We start from the raw sequence: 17335 nt of genomic DNA, 5'->3' as shown, positions 1-17335 counted from the left end.
TAGAGCTACCATATGATCCAGCAATCCCAATCCCGGGCATATATCAGAAGAAAACAAAGACGTAATTTGAAAAGTTAAATGCACCCCAATGTTCACAGCAGCACATTTACAGTAGCCAAGACATGGAAGCAACCTGTGTCCACAACAGATGAACGGATAAAGGACATGTGATACACAGACACAATGGAATACTACTCAGCCATGAAAAAGAATGAAATGTTGCCATTTGCGACATTGTGTATGGACTTGGAGGGCATTATGCTTCGTGAAATAAGTCACATAGAGAAAGATAAACACTGTATGATATCACTTACATGTGGAATCTAAAAAATAAAACTACTGAATATGACAAAAAAGAAACAGACTCGCAGATATAGAGAACAAACTAGTGGTTACCAGTGGGAAGAGGGAAGCTTGTTTCAGAAGCTGATCACAGGAATCTCTCTTTGGATGAAAATCAGAGGCCCCATGACCTGCAACCAGGGATTATACATACTAAAAAAGTCATCATTTTGGGCTTCCCTGGTGGTGCAGTGGTTGGGAGTCCGCCTGCCGATGCAGGGGACACGGGTTCGTGCCCCGGTCTGGGAAGATCCCACATGCCGCGGAGCGGCTGGGCCCGTGAGCCATGGCTGCTGAGCCTGCGTGTCCGGAGCCTGTGCTCCGCAGCCGGAGAGGCCACAACAGTGAGAGGCCCGCGTATCACAACAACAACAACAACAACAAAAAGTCATCATTTAAAGGGCTCTGTCTCCAACTTAGATGAAAGGACCCTTACCAGGTATTCATAAGTCGCTCAAGCACAGTGAAACAAGGGAACTGACTCGAGTTCATATTTCCCACTTACGAGGGGTCTCTGCACCAGACTGGTCTACAGAAAGGACTGCTGAGCCAACACCCACCCCAGGATGAGAAGAAGACAGCAGTTGTAGACAGCTGGCCCAAGAATCTGGACCAGACCCATTCTACTAATTCAATTTACTGTTTACCAAATACCTGTCTCCCCTATGAACATTAAAGTTATTGCTTTACTTCGAACCATACCTTTGCCCCCAAAGTTCAGATGGAAAGAAAATTCTCTAGTGAAGTTGTCACAGAGTATACGTACTCGTGACAGGTACCAGTGCTTGCTTTAAGTCTACTGCTAGAAGCACATGTAAAATGTTTCCTTGACAATTCAGTATAATTGGTAAAATGTATAGCCTATAAAAGGTCTCCTTGCTAGCATACTTCTGTGCTTGTTCACTGCGTCTGATTAGTTTCCCCAACGTGGATAACTAGGCATATATATTTGTTTATGTCTATGTTTGAGGGACTGGTTAAACTAGGTATTATCGTTTTGTGTTTGCTAGGATTTATATCCCTTTTTGTCATAACTCTCTACTTGCTGTTTGCCTTGTATCCTTAAGCCCAAAGTCTTGGCCTCCTCTTGGGATTTGTGAGCATTTGCTATCAAATTCGAAACAGTTTCATTCCTCAAAGCTTTGTTAGGCCTACATCCCTCTTCAGCAGGAAGCAGCCAGAGTGGTCATGGCCCCCTTCCCTCAAGACTGAGGAAAGTTTAGAAGGTTCGGGGGACTGAAACCACGCCCCCTAGAGTTCACAGAGTTAACAGAAGCTGACGGGGGGGGGGGGGGGGGGGGGGACTGAAACCACGCCCCCTGGAGTTCACAGAGTTAACAGAAGCTGACGGCTAAAAGGAGTGTTTGAGGTTGTCTTGCAGAGCAGCAGACTGGGGAACAGCTTGTTAAAACCCCTCTGCTTGTAAACCGCCTTTACTGAGGTAGCTCACTTTAGTTATTGTTTTCTTTCTTTCTTTTTTTCCTCTCTTTAATTGAATACGCTCCCAGCTTCATGTAGCCCAGTTGTTTTACAAGAACGTGGAGGTTGGCTCATCGGTTACCAGGGAAACCAGCAAAGGGGCATGTCCCTCACCGCCCCTTTGATAAACTGTCATAGATAGTTCTGATCTAAAGATTAGAACAGTCGTCACTAGCTGGGGCCAGGGGGCAAGTATGTAGGCATTTACTGATTAGGCTCTATGACTAAGAGGGAAGGTGAGTCAGGTGAGCGGGGTGTAGGTGAGGCAGGAACTGGTCCAGCAGGGATGTACAGAGAGCCAGAGGGCAGCCACCTTGGGTGGCCTGACCGCACAGTTGCAAACCTCAGCATCTCGGCATTTGGTTTGCTGCACGTTGGACAAATGGGTGTGTCCACAGCAACAGACTTGTGACTGGCAGTTCAGTGGGGCTGAGCCCTGAACCTGTGGGGTCAGACACTACCTCCAGGTAGACAGTATCAGCACTGAGTTCATTGCCTGCTGGTGGTAGAATCATAGAAAGCTACTGGGTGCTGAGTTTCAGCAAATGAGCGGCTGACAGGGGAAGACAGTCATCTAGGAGGCTGAGCAAACCCAGGAGGGAAGAGAAGTCCCAGAGAACTGTGACAGGGAGGGGGTGCCGGCTGTGCAGCCAGCCTGGGGGACAATAAGCAGACTGGGGCAGGAAGTGCCTGTCTGTCTGTGGGAGGGGTGTTGGGCGAGAACAGAGATTGAAAGCAAAGGAACTTGACACTGGTCGACTCCAGGCAGGAGAAATGAGCGAAGAAACATGGATTCAGAACACAATCTGCGGCTCAGCTGTGAGCGCAAATATCGGCCGATCGTGAAACCCTGAGCTGTGACTGGTTAGAGAGAAACAGCAAGCCCAAAATGGAGTCATCTGCACCAACACAGGAAACCAAGACTTCACTGCAGTTTCAACCTCTGAGAACAGTCAGTCTGACGTCCTGCTCACACTGGGGAGGCAGGCTCTGCACGACGAAGACCCTGCTGTTACTGTTCACAAGGGCCAAGACATGGAAGCAACCTAAATGTCCATCGACAGATGAACGGATAAAGAAGAGGTAGTGTATGTATGCAATGGAGTATTACTCAGCCCTAAAAAAGAATGAAATAATGCCATCTGCAACAAAATGGATGGACCTAGAGATGATCGTACTAAGTGAAGTAAGTCAGACAGAGAGAGACAAATACCATGTGATATCACTTATATGTGGAATCTAAAATATGACACAGGTGAACTTACCTACGAAAGAGAAACAGACTCACAGACATACAGAACAGACTTGTGATTGCCAAGGGGGAGGGGGGTGGGGGGAGGGAAGGATTGGGATTTGGGATTAGCAAATTAGACTATTACATACAGAATGGATAAACAACAAGGTCCTACTATATAGCACAGGGAACTATATTCAATATCCTGTGATAAACCATAATGGAAAAGAGTATTTAAAAAATGTATATATATAAAACAGAATCACTTTGCTGTACAGCAGATATTAACACAACATTGTAAATCAACTATACATCAACTAAAAAAAAAAAAAAAGACCCTGCTTGCTGTGTCCTCTGTATCAAAGAGGAAGGCCTGGCCTGAAACTTTTCTCTCGCTAATATCTTCTCGTCCTGTCCTTCTTCTGCCTATAAAAACCTTCCATTGTGTACAGCCCCTTCTATTTACTAGTGGGAGGCTGCCCGGTTCCTGAATCATTGAATAAAGCCAATTAGATCATCAAATTCACTCAGATGAATATTTGTTTTTTTAAACAAACTTAACCAGAGAACTGTGAAGTGCCCATGTTAGGAAGAGGAGGTCAGAGAAACTAACAGTGAGGGCTGAATTGTGTGCCAAGTCCTGTCCTTCCAGAGCAGGAGGCCACGAAATGGCAATGTTTGCACGAGTTATAAATACCAAGGCGGGGGCTTCCCTGGTGGCGCAGTGGTTGAGAATCTGCCTGCTAACGCAGGGGACACGGGTTCGAGCCCTGGTCTGGGAAGGTCCCACATGCCACGGAGCAACTAGGCCCATGAGCCACAACTACTGAGCCTGCGCGTCTGGAGCCTGTGCTCCACAACGAGAGAGGCCATGATAGTGAGAGGCCCACGCATCGTGATGAAGAGTGGCCCCCGCTTGCCACAACTAGAGAAAGCCCTCACACAGAAACGAAGACCCAACACAGCCAAAAAAATAAATTAATTTAAAAAAAAAGAAAAAAAAGAAAGAAATACCAAGGCGAAACCCAGAGGCTACAGGAGAAAGGAGAAAAATGGAAAATGGAAATGGACAGCTATGGGGAGCAGGGCTCGGAGACGGGGCAGATTGGGGGGGGGGCGGGTTGTGTATTTCTTTTTTGTTATCAAGCTTATAGAATTATTTATGAATTACAAAACCATATTATTATATAAAAGAGCAAACTATTTGTACTATGTATAAAGGAACAAACCATTGGACGAATCTCAAAAGCATCATGTTAAGCTAAAGAAACCGTTTCCAAAGGAATGTACATGGTGTGACTCCATGTGTATGAATCCTAAGAAAGGAGAAGGCTAACCCTGGGGGCATCCCCTGGAGAGGGGCAGGGGTGCCGTGGACATGGCTCTATCTCCTTTAGGGTGTGATTGCACGAATGCGCACAACGGTCAAAAAAGAAAGCTCCTAAAATCTGCATATCTTATTGCATGTTATTTATGCCTCACTGAAAAAGTGTAAAAGTAAACACTATTTGATACAACATTCCCAATTGTAAAGAGAAGTTCTGTCATATTATTACTTGATATTACATGATTTTTATAATATTTAAAGCATTCAGAGCACAGAAAAAAATGTTTTTAACTAACATAACACTGGCATATAAATTTAGAGAAGAGAGGGGCTTCCCTGGTGGCGCAGTGGTTGAGTGTCCGCCTGCAGATGCAGGGGACATGGGTTCGTGCCCCTGTCTGGGAGGATCCCACATGCCGCGGAGCAGCTGGGCCCGTGAGCCATGGCCGCTGAGCCTGGGCGTCCGGAGCCTCTGCTCCGTAACGGGAGAGGCCACAACAGTGAGAGGCCCGCGTACCACCAAAAAAAAAAAAAAAAAAAAAAAATTTAGGGAAGAGAGGGAAATCCTGAATAGATACTAGCAAACGGAAACAAAGTTTAACATTCCACATCCATTTGGAGCTTATAAAGACATGCAAAGACTTACCATGTTCATCTCAACATATGCTAAGAAGAAATTTGATAAATTCAACAACCATTCTCAATTAATTTTAAATCCCCAAAGTAAAAATAACTAAGGATGGATATAAATCTGAAACCAAATCAGAAACAGGAAGAGCTTTCCAAGTCAAGTTGGGAAAAAGACAAAAATGCCTGTTATCAAAGACATTTGTTCTAGAAATGATCTAGAATATTGTTCTAGAAACGCTGGCCAAGAAAAGTAGTTTCAAAAATGAACTGAGGGATGTAAATATTAGAAAGAAGTAAAATTAGTTTTCTATTATATAATTTCTACCTGAAAAAAAAACAAACTAAGAAAATCAATAGAATAACTACTAGACCCAATAAGAGAATGTAGTAAGGTGGCCAATTACAAAAGCAACACACAAAATCTCAACTTTTCCTACATAAAATTCCACTTGTAACAGCAGCAACAATAAACAGACAGGAATAACTCTAAGAAGAATATAGGGCAGGGGTTCTCAACTGGGGAGGATTCTGTCCTCAGGGGACACTTGGCCATGTCTGAAGACATTTTAAATTGTCACAAATGGACGTGTCTATCAGGTGGTGGGCAGGGATGCCGCTATACACCTTTCCATGCCTAGGACAGACCCCCACGACAAGAAGGATCCAGCCTAAACCGATGGGGCTGGAGCTGGGAAACCGTGATATACAGGATCACATGTAATGATGGAGGATGGGTGACTGGTGACTGAGAGTCTCATGTGGTCTCTGATAAGTGGGCTATAAATTGATCGGCTGTGTCAAAGCAGCTATAGCTAAGCGACAGGTACTGCGGGGCAGGGACTCTGCCCGGAATCCTTGTCTATCTCCCCCACGACCTGCACAAGCTACGCGCAGGAAGACGCTTCACAAGCGTTCAAGGAGCAGTCACAGACCTGGCTCCCGGCATCGGGCAGCGACTCACCGGCTCCGGGACCACGGGGTGAACCAGCGCAGCTCTCGGTAGTTGCCCTCGTTGGCCAAGGCCATTTTGGGTCTGATGAGCAGGATCTTCCTACAAGCAGGGGGACAAGGCCACGCCTGAGATGAACACGACCCGACGAGAAGCAGCTGCCGGTCCGTCCACCCCGACCGTCGACGGGCACAGGGCAGCTAAGACCCGGCAGGGGGGCACTTGCGAGCAGCTGATGTCCCGGGTCTGCGAGGGGACATGACAAGGCCTCTCTTCCTGGACTGACCTCCCAGCAATGGGGCCATGTGTCCCCACACCCAACCCCGTGGCCTCTCTCTTTCTGATACCTGAAGGTGTCCGTGGTGGTGGAGACCAGGAGCAGTGCCACTCGAGTCACCTGCCTGGTACCCCAGCCCCCACTAACGTAGTGACAGAAGAAGCCTCCCTGCACAGGGCCCCCAGGGCCCGTGCCCCAGGGCACTGGCACGAGTGCCCGCAGGCCCCTAGAGCTCAGCGGAGGCAGGCAGGTCACTGCTCCCGGCGGTCACCTACCTGTTGAGAAAGATCACCCTGCAGTTGTAGCGGACGTTTCGGTGCATCACGGGCCTGCGGAGAGAGGGGACGCGCGCGCTTGTTGGCAAAGAGCAGAGCCATGTGTCTGCTTGGGCCTGTGGAGAGAGGGGACCACGCGCTTGTTGGCAAAGGGCAGAGCGATGTGTCTGCTTCGATGTGAAGCTTCTCCGTCCTTTGTGAGAATCAGAAGGCTCCCCTGTGGCTTTCTCAAACCAAAGTTAACAACAAGCCCAAGTGTTTCTGCCACAGCGTAGGCCCTAAATGGGAGAGCGTCTTCTAAACAAAGCACCAGGTCCCTTCCTGCTCAGGGCTCTTCCTCTCCTCCTGGAAGGTTCTCGGACCTTCCAGTGGCTCCCTCCCTCCCCTTCTCACACCCCTGCTGTCACATCACCTCTTCGTCCCCTGCTGGCCTCAGGCACTAGCCCCTGTGCCTCCCCAATTCTCCCTCCCGGCACCTCTCCTGACCCGAACACCCCCCACCCCAGAATGCAGGCTGCAGGGCAGGGGCAGCGGGTCCGAGGGGCCGGGGCTGGGGTGGGGAGTGGTGGGCCCTGAGCAGATCTACTCACCCCTCTGTCTGGACCCTCCTCAGGATAGACATTGTGTTTACATCTCCTCCCGGACCACCTGGTACCTTCCTCCTCTGCAGGGGAGGGGATCAAAGCTCCAGAGGCTGGGGTGCTCTGGGGCCAGTGGCTGGGGCAGAGCTGGGGCACAGCTGGGCAGAGCTGGGCAGAGATGGCAGAGAAGGCAGAGCTGGGCAAAGCCCAGGTGCTGGAGCCCAGCTCAGGGTGAGAGCACAGGCGCTCAGGGCAGAAGGCATCAGGCACCACGGGAGGATGGCCTTAAGGGGTACCTAAGACGATGGGTTGTCAGATAAAATTAATAAGGCAAATAAATAAATGCCCTGGGACATGAGTGATGGAGGAGGAAATAAAACCAGCCATTAATAGTGTGCGCTATCAAATCAGGTGGCCAGGTCCCAATCCCGCTTTGCACTGGCTAAGTCTCGCTACCCTGGGTTCCTCCTCCCAGAGGGACTGAAGGACAGGATGCAGGCGGGGGTGCCCCCAGTTGTGGCCACGACACACGGATGCCACCAGCAAGGACTCCCACCGCTGTGGTTTCTAATCCTCCCCAGGCCAAACCAAAACCTGCCTGTGTTCACATTTATACAAAAATGTGTTCAAGGGCTTCCCTGGTGGTGCAGTGGTTGGGAGTCCGCCTGCCAATGCAGGGGACGCGGGTTCAGGGCCTGATCTGGGAGGATCCCACATGCCGTGGAGCAACTAAGCATGTGCGCCACAACTACTGAGGCTGTGCTCTGGAGCCTGTGAGCCACAACTACTGAAGCCCGTGCACCTGGAGCCCATGCTCCGCAAAGAAGGGTAGCCCCCGCTTGCTGCAACTGGGGAAAGCCCGCGCGCAGCAACGAAGACCCAGTGCAACCAAAAATAAATAAATAAGTAAATAAACTAAAAAAAAAAAAAAAATGTGTTCAAGGCAGGAGGTAAACTTATATTTTAAACAAAACAGAGACCCTCAGTGAATATCCGATTTTCAATTGGAGTAAGCCTCTTGAATAAAAACAAACAGAAAATTGAAAGCTCAACGCATAAAGTTAAACAGCAAACAACATACAAGTAAAAGTATTTTTATCGTATGTGGGGATGGGTTGATATTATTCACACATAAAGAACTCTTAAAATAAATTAGACACTTCAACTGTAGGCTAAAGAACAAGTGTCGCAAACGGCCAAAAACAAACAAGAGAGTTCACCTTCCTAAGTCATGAAAACAAACAAATAAGATCTTTTTTTTAAAAAAAATTGTTGTGCGTTTTAAGATTTTATTTTGTTTTTTAAGTTTTCTTTATTTTGAGCTAGCCCTTTGTGATCAGCGCTAAGGATAACACGCCTTCAGAAACAGGCAGGAAGGAGACTCAGCACCTTTTTCCTGGAGGATAATTTGTAAAGACAATTTCAGACGGAGAATATCCATGACATCATGGTATGACGGTTGTTTTCTTCAGTGGTGCTTACAGATCCAGATAAATGCTGGATTTCCAAAGAAAAATATCTTTAAATATGACTGTTAGCACTTCGAGGACAAAAAGCAGAAAAATTATAATCGGATTATAAGTTCAAGGCCAGCAGAGGAAAGTGGAACAAAGAAAACACACAAAAGACAACAGGAAAAACAAAAAAGAAAAAGCCATGATGACTAGGACATTTAATAAAGTGGCCAGAGGTGGGAATGTGAATTGGTACAGCCACTATGGAGAACAGTATGGAGGTTCCTTAAAAAACTACAAATAGAACTACCATACCACCCAGCAATCCCACTACTGGGCATATACCCTGAGAAAACCATAATTCAAAAAGAGTCATGTACCACAATGTTCATTGCAGCTCTATTTACAATAGCCAGGAGATGGAAACAACCTAAGTGTCCATCATCGGATGAATGGATAAAGAAGATGTGGCACATATATACAATAGAATATTACTCAGGCATAAAAAGAAACGAAATTGAGCTATTTGTAATGAGGTGGATGGACCTAGAGTCTGTCATACAGAGTGAAGTAAGTCAGAAAGAGAAAGACAAACACCGTATGCTAACACATATATATGGAATTTAAGAAAAAAAAAAAGTCATGAAGAACCTAGGGGTAAGACAGGAATACAGACACAGACCTACTGGAGAACGGACTTGAGGATATGGGGAGGGGGAAGGGTAAGCTGTGACAAAGCGAGAGAGAGGCATGGACATATATACACTACCAAACGTAAAATAGATAGCTAGTGGGAAGCAGCCGCTTAGCACAGGGAGATCAGCTCGGTGCTTTGTGACCACCTAGAGGGGTGGGATAGGGAGGGTGGGAGGGAGGGAGACGCAAGAGGGAGGAGATATGGGAACATATGTATATGTATAACTGATTCACTTTGTTATAAAGCAGAAACTAACACACCATTGTAAAGCAATTATACTCCAATAAAGATGTAAAATAAAATAAAATAAAATAAAGTGGCCAGAATCAGTCCATGTGGTGGGCTGCGTAAAGGCCCCCAATGATGTCCCCATCCCTATTCCTAGGACGTGCAAGCATGTCACCTCATGCGGCAAAGGGTACCTCGCCGATATAACAAAGTTACAGACCCTGAGATGGGAGATTCTCCCGGACTCTCTGGGGCCCTCATCATAACCACAAGGGTCCTTCTGTGAGGGAGGAGGGACAGTTGGAGGGCACGTGGCAGTGGAAGCAGGGGTTGCAGTGATATGATCGCTGGCTTTGAAGAGGGAGGGAGGGGGAGGGGCCACGAGCCAAGGGATGCGGGCGGGCCTCCTGAGCTGGACTCTTCCAAGGAAACCGATGCTCCCCCAACAGCCTCCAGAAGCCCAGCCCTGCTGACCCGTTTCAGACTTCTGAGCTCCACACCCACAAGGCAACAGATTTGTGTGGTTCTGTGTGTCGCATCTGTGGTACTCTGTCACACAGCAGCAAAAGAGGACACAAACATGGTCCGTGTGTCAAGAATGATAGTAAATGCGAACAAACGGGGTTAAAAATCTCATCTGTTCACTGCTCAAAAGAGACCTACTACACAGATGTCGCAGCAGGTTGAAAAGGCAGTGCAGCCCACGTGCAGGGCCGAGGAAAAGAAAGCAAACTCGGCCACATCCACACCACGTGACACAGAGTGAAGGATGCAAACAGAAACAACATAAAGGCCCACCAGTGGGCTCTGGTTACACAAAGCACATCACAGACACGCTCAACAACAGTCCTAGGCCAGAGCCCTACCCACGTGACCTGCACCCGTGGAAACTACACGCTATGGACCTACAGGCAGACCTCGTCTTATTGCACTTTGCTTTACTGTGGTTTGCAGGTACTGCTTTCTTTTTTTTTTTTTTTTTAATTGCAGGTCTGTGGCAACCCTGCATTGAGCAAGTGTACTGGCACCATTTTTCCGACAGCTTTTCCTCACTTCCAGTCTGTGTCACATTTTGGTAATTCTCGCAATATTTCAAACACTCCCCCAGGAAAAAGATTACAACTCCCTGAAGGTTCAGACGATGGTTAGCATTTTTTATCAATAAAGTATTTTGTAAGTAACGTAAGTACGTATATTTTTAGACATAATATTGCACACTTCATAGACTACAGTATAACGTAAATGTAACTTTTATATACACTGGGAAACCAACAACTTTGTGACTCACTTTATTGCTATGTTTGGCTTTGCTGCAGTGGTCGGGAACCAAACTTGCAAGGTCGCCAAGGTCTGCCTGTACACCACGCGGGCCTACAGCCATGGAACCTACATCACATACATCTATATTTACGGAACCTGCATCTAGGGAACGTACACCATACGGACCTACACTTACGGAACCTACACCTATGGATCTACAGCTATGAAAGCTATATACACCTACACCCCCTGGAACCATATGGTCAGCAGGTCGATATGGAGTGATGTGGAACCATCCCAAGACTTACCGTTAAGTAAAGAAAGAGCTATACATGTGAAAGGGAGACCCTGTGCTCCCAGCTGTGCAAAGCGTGTTCCCACATGCACAGTAGCATCTGGAAGAACATACAAAAAAAAATCTCCCAGGAGCGGCCTCCGCTGGGGGAGCTGGTACCTGCAGGGCTAGAGAGGGAACAAAGCCCACTCCTCCACAAGAGGCCTTCTGTATCTTTGAACTGTGCAGATTCGACCTCCCTGATGTTAGGATGGCTCCAGACATACGACGCCCTTGAACTTGCCTCTTTCCAAGCTGGCCTTTCCCCAAGCTCACGCCGGCACTTACATTCCCACATCACAGATGATATCCTGAGTGACTGGAGATTCCAGAAGGGCAGCCAGGACCTGGAGCGAATGCAGGAGGGTGTCCGACTCGTAATAATGATCCCAACAACCGTAGCCACTGCAGAGGGAGGGAGCAGGACAGTGAACCCCTGAGACACACCGGGTGGGCCCGGGGGCAGGGGTGGGGCAGGGGTCTAGGGGCCTAGGAGTCAGAACATGCAGGGGTGCAACCCAGGCCTTGGTATCTTTTTTTTTTTTCTTTTTTTTTGCGGTACACGGGCCTCTCACTGCTGTGGCCTCTCCCGTTGCGGAGCACAGGCTCCAGACGCGCAGGCTCAGTGGCCATGGCTCACGGGCCCAGCCGCTCCGCGGCATGTGGGATCTTCCCGGACCAGGGCATGAACCCGCGTCCCCTGCATCGGCAGGCGGAGTCCCAACCACTGCGCCACCAGGGAAGCCCCTTGGTATCTTTATAAAGCCTCCCAGGAGATTCTATTGTGCAGCCAGACTTGGAATCACTGCTACAAAAAAAAAACCCCAAAACGATGCTCTTTATTGGAAATTCATGGACTGGGCCCCATCCACTTCTCAAAGTTGTCAGTTACAATGAGAAATTCTCTCTCATGTCAAAAAGTGTCTGCTCTTGGATTTTTTTTTTTTAACCTTCAATGTAGCCCAAATCCCACTAATCTACAAGAAAGGGATGCGAAAGAAACAAAGCTGGACCCAGAGAAAAACATTCCTCGGGCAAAGGGACCATGAATAATCATTCGAATGCCACTCACACAGCTACTCCTGAGTTTCTTGCTAGAGATACGGAAGCTTGTAGGGGGCTGAATGGTGTCCCCCAAAAAGATGTGTCCATGCCTTAACCTCCAGAAGCTGTGGATGTGACGTCATTTGGAAAAAGTGTCTTTAGAGATGTAAGTGAAGGATCTGGAGATGAGATGACCCTGGCCCTAAAGCCAGTGACAAGTGTCCTTACATGAAACAGAAGGAGGAAAAGCCATGGAGAAGAGACGGGGCTGGGGCTGGAGGGATGCAGCCACAAGACAAAGAACTGGGAACCAGAAGCTTGAAGGGGCAGGAAGGACCATCCCCTGGAGGAAGCAGGGCCTTGCTGACACCTTGATTTGGGACTTCGGGCCTCCTGAACTGTGAGAGAATAAATTCCTGCCGTTTTAAACCATCCAGTTTGTGAAACTTTGTTACAGCAGCTCCGGAAAAAACTAATACAATGCCCAATGAGGTCCTAACAGGGGAAGTGGGTGGAGAGTAATTTCTCAGTCTGGGAGTCCCAGTAACGAAATGTACAGAATTTGTGAAGTACTATTTTATGTTGTTTTATTTATTTTACTATTTTATTTTATCTTATTTCACTTCCACACCGCATGGCTTGTGGGATTTTAGGTCCCCAACCAGGGATGGAACCCCGACCCCCGGCAGTGACAGCGTGAAGTACTAACCGCTGGACTGCCAGGGAATTCTCCGTAAACCACTTTTAAACCTTCACAAGGTCCTTCCCACTACGCATGGCCCGGAAGTGATGTTGCAAACGCCGAGCAAACTTTGCACACGTGAACACAAACCCCCCAACTGGCCTTTGCCACCCTTAATGCCTTGAAAAGCATTCCTCTCGGCCTCTGGTTCTGATAAGGGGGAGAACCTGATTCTTAGATGAAAACGGGGTCCAGACCTGGGATGCCCTTTCCTCTCAGGACAGACTCCTGCCTCAGAGGCTGTCACTTCCGTACCTCCCAGGCCACATGTGATATCAAACACCAATGCAATGCCAGACGTCCAGGCAGCTTTGACATCAGCCCCGGACTGGGAAAAGTCTGCCTCTCTACGAGCTCCTGTGTTACCCGACATAGGAACCTGGGATCACCCAGCCTTGCTGGGCCTGCTCTTGTTCAAGTGTGCCAAGCACGCACACTCACGGGCTTCTGATGGTCTCCTAGATGGGCCTGCATGTCCGCAGTTCTCAAGGCACGCCACCTCCTTCCTTGCACTTTCGGCGGAGGCGAGCTGATATAGACGCCTCTACCTGCCCACCCTGGGGTTTCTGTGTGTTCTGCTCTCACCATATTTCCAGTTCTGGTCCAAGCCTGTATCTTGCTCCTTTGTGCTTGGCAATTTCAATACCTACATGTACAGAGAGAGAGAAAGAGGGGCAATTTCAGCACCCACAACGGGTCCAAAGGCAGATCCAACTGTCTCGCTGCCATAGGTGTCGTAAAAAACAAAAGGGCATCTCCCAGACCCTGCTGACACCTGCAGGAAATGAGAGACACAGGCAGGGCCTGCAGGGCTGACCCTCAGCACCAAGAAGGAGCAGGGCGGGGCGAGGGGGGAGTCACACACTGGTAGTTTATTAACCAGCAGATGCAGAACACCCTGTGTAGGGAGAAGACGGGACCCAAAGGCACCAGCAGCAGGTACCAGCCGCCTCTGGGTTTGAGCAGCAGGCCGGGGAGGAAAGGTTGGCCAAGTGGAGACTCAGCCCTGGCCACCGAGACTGCCTCTCTTCACTCCAACCTGATTTGCTCTGAGCTCTGATGAGATGAAAGCAGGTTGAGATCGAAAAAAACAAAAAGGATGAAGGTCCGAGGCACATGGCTGCTAAGATGCCCTCACCTGAATCATTCTGTTTTTACTGCGGTTGGCAACTCTGCTGCAGTAACCAGCTGAGGACAGCCAGTCTGAGGCGGCCGAGCCTGTAGGGTCGCCCAGGGCAGCCCCACTTCAGGTGTAGATGTCAACAGTGCAAACTTGCGCTTTCAAAGGTGAGCTGGTGCAGGTGACAACTGTATGGGGACCCCCGTCACACACACACAAGGACCACACCTAGTCTCTAAGCTGGGGGGCTCACCCCTATTCCACTTCCCTCTTTGGGTCGGTTTCAGCTCTAGAAATGTCACATGCGACCCCAAAGATATTTGAGGACAGGTTCACCCCAGCCCTCCCACCTCCACCTCCACGGCCAGACTTTTCTTACCACGCGTACGTACCACGTGTCCCCAGGCACTGTAACCCACTCCGCACCCCCATTCATGAGGAGGACCCGGGCACTTACGGGCAAAGGCGTGGTCATAAGATAGCTTATCTTATCTGTCCCCATGCCAACGGCCGCGAGTTTCTCCAGAGCAAGGCTGCGTGCGCCACAGCAAGCCTGGCGGCCAGAATGGACCTTCGCCCCTCTGCCCCACGCCGCCCCTAGACTCACTCTTTAAAATCCTTTGCAAATTGCCCTCGAAGTCCAGGGCCCACTGGTTGAGCGCGCAGGTGGCCACGGTCACCTTCCGGCCCATCCTGGCTGCAGTCGCCTGGGCAAAAGGCCGGCCGGACGGTGGGTCTTTCTGTCCTAGGGAGACAGGTGGCCGCGGCTTGTGTCCTTCCGGGTTGCCCCGTCCCGTCCCGCCAGGCCCTGCAGGGACAGGACAGCAGAGCCCCAGCGTCAGGCCCCGCCGCGATCTCCCCGCCCTCGCCCCGCCCAGCCCCGCCCTCGCCCCGCCCAGCCCCGCCCAGCCCGCCGAGCTCTCCGCCGCGCCTGCGCAGGAGGGAGGCCCGCGGAGCCGCGAGTACTCGGCAAGGGTGCCAGCACGCTACCCCCGCCCGCGCCGCCTCGACTCTGACCGGGCAGGTGGGACGGTCGCCAAGTCCTGGAGCGCAGGTGGAGAGGGGCCGGCCCGCCCGCGTGCCCCCATACCTCCCCGCAAACTGCATCTTAATACGCTTGTGCAACTTTATTTTCCCCCGTGATATTAATTACGTTCTTTTGGTTATTTCTGCATTTGTCACTGCACTGTAGGAATAAAGCCCACTTTATCCGTTCATTTAAGTTAGCAGCGCTGTGCCAGCACACACGCGCACTGCTATTTTCATTCCTGTAATGCATCCCGTGTGAGGGCAGCTAGTTTCTCTACGCCGCCTACCGTTGCCAGTTTCCCCTGGAGCTGCACTCACCTGCGCGTCGCTCGCCAGGCGTAGGATATGCACACGTGCAACTTCACTAAATGTTACCCAATTTCCTCTCTGAAGCATTTGAACCTATTCACTACCAGCAGTTTTTCAGGTTTTGTTTTCACATTTCACCCTTTAGTCCCCTTAGGGTAGGAATTCATTTTTTTCCCCTTGTGAATAAGTAGCTGGCTGACCATCGTTGATGGAACAGGCCATCCTTTTCTACTGGTTTGCAATGCTGCCTCTGCCATACGTACTGTACACGTTTTCACATTTCAGACAAACGTGTATCCTGTTTATAAAGTAATGCTTGTTCATGAGCTTCCATTTGGAAATTTCAGAAAACCACAAAAATGTTTATATGTTCATTTAATCCTCACTTCGACCCTTTGGGGCAGTTTTCATTGCTAGAAATACCTCAGTTCTTTCCAGTATGCTCAAATATCTCCTGCCAACCATGGCTGGTTCTAGGCCTTGGGCAGGGAAGGAGCAAATCCTCCAATGTCTGGTTGGAGCAGAAAATAAGGGCGTTCTCCAAAAATGATGGGAACATGTTATTTGAAAAGGAAGAATCAGTTTGGAGGGGTTCCCACTGGCCAAGTATGGGACAATATGGGAACTTTAAAAAAAAGTAAATGACAGTACAGGATCGTAACTCAATGAGCAAAAAATCTATTCGTCCATTCTGACAAAAAATTAAGAGAGGGAAATTCTTTACAGAAAAATGCCAACGAATAAATATTGAAAGGTTGAGGAAGTTAGATCACCCTTTTTGCATCCAGTAGTTTGGTTCAGGCAAGAGTCATCATTAAATGCTAGATAATTGGACCGAGGGTTATTTGTGAGCAGTGTATTTCCAGTCTCAAAGTATCACTCCACAGCTTACGCGTTAATCATGAAAGGAAAAGTGGAGACCTTTGGCGGATACCACCTGAACCACACGATCAAACTTACCATCAACAAAGGGACAAAGTGACAGCATGTTGCCTCCTGCTAGGATGCGTGAAGATACGACATCTGGGTAGCATATCATCCTGCCCCACAATGCATAACCTAAAAGCAAGGACAACAGCCAAACCCAATCAAGAGACTTGCTGTGAAAAGCCAGCCTTGACTCTTCAAAATTGTCAAGGACGGAAAAGAAACAATAAAACAAACTAGAAAGTACTGCTGGGGCAGTGGTGTGGATGAAGGCAGGCTGGCGAGCTCAATGCACGGTGGTCGCCGATCGGATCCTGGGTTATTTAATGAGCAACAAACAACATGACTGGGACAACTGCAGGAAGCTGAACATGGGCAATATATTAGACAATAGCATGGAATGGATGTTAAATTTCCAGCGTGTGCTCATTCTATTTTGGTAAAGTAGAAGAGTGTCCTTGTTTTTAGGAGCTGGGTACTGAAATATTCAGGAGGGAGGTATCCTCTGTAGCTAATCAGTGGTTGGGGGGGGGAGGGGATACACACACCTACAGAGCGAGCGAGCGAGCGAGCGAGAGAGAGAGAAATTAAATACGGCAAACTGTTGACGGCTGCTGAATCTAAGTATGTGGGTGTTCACTTTACTATTTATTCAACTGGTTTGCACGTTGGACATTTTCAAAATAAAAGACTACAGGGGAAAAACATGTCTCTGTGAGGGACACAGAGATGGCCATCCAGATCCCTCTGCCAGTAAACCGATGCCCCAGATGTTGGAAGTTGGGGTCAGCAGCAGACACCTTCAGCTCCCCTCCCCTCCAGGGGCTGCCTGGGTTGCACAGCTGCCCAACCCGAGGTCATGCCCTTGCTAGGGCAGGGGTATATGAAGGAGGCTTGGCCATTCCTGCTGTCCACAGAAATAATCAATAAACCAACCTATAAGAGGAATAGAAGAGTTTTATTTGAGGCAAACTGAGGATTAGAGCCCAGGAGACGCTGATTCAAGAAGCGATTAAGGGCTTCCCTGGTGGCGCAGTGGTTGAGAGTCCGCCTGCCGATGCAGGGGACGCGGGTTCGTGCCCCGGTCTGGGAAGATC

At 49.1% G+C, this 17335-nt stretch overlaps 1 protein-coding gene across 3 annotated transcripts in view; it reads right to left on the bottom strand.

Annotated features, from left to right (window-relative positions):
- The window catches only part of NADSYN1 (NAD synthetase 1), a 33977-nt gene extending 19209 nt beyond the window's left edge, over positions 1 to 14768 (bottom strand). For 2 of the 3 annotated variants that reach the window (XM_082659982.1, XM_082659983.1), the window contains exons 1-3: positions 11356 to 11753; positions 6514 to 6567; positions 5974 to 6063 (exon numbers count right to left, since the gene is read on the bottom strand). In XM_082659982.1, the coding sequence (XP_082516108.1) occupies positions 5974 to 6063; positions 6514 to 6567; positions 11356 to 11729 (518 nt within the window). In that variant the 5' untranslated portion in view covers positions 11730 to 11753. Of the gene's footprint in view, positions 1 to 5973; positions 6064 to 6513; positions 6568 to 11355; positions 11754 to 13438; positions 13500 to 14580 lie in introns of those variants that run through there. The other variant, XM_082659984.1, reaches the window with a different exon arrangement.
- Between the last annotated feature and the right edge of the window lie 2567 nt (positions 14769 to 17335).

The sequence above is a fragment of the Grampus griseus genome, assembly GCF_964374135.1.
Source record: "Grampus griseus genome assembly, chromosome: 8".
Taxonomy (NCBI): Eukaryota; Metazoa; Chordata; class Mammalia; order Artiodactyla; family Delphinidae; genus Grampus; species Grampus griseus.
Note: the sequence above shows the minus strand (reverse complement) of the source record. Positions and strands in the feature narration are given on the sequence as shown.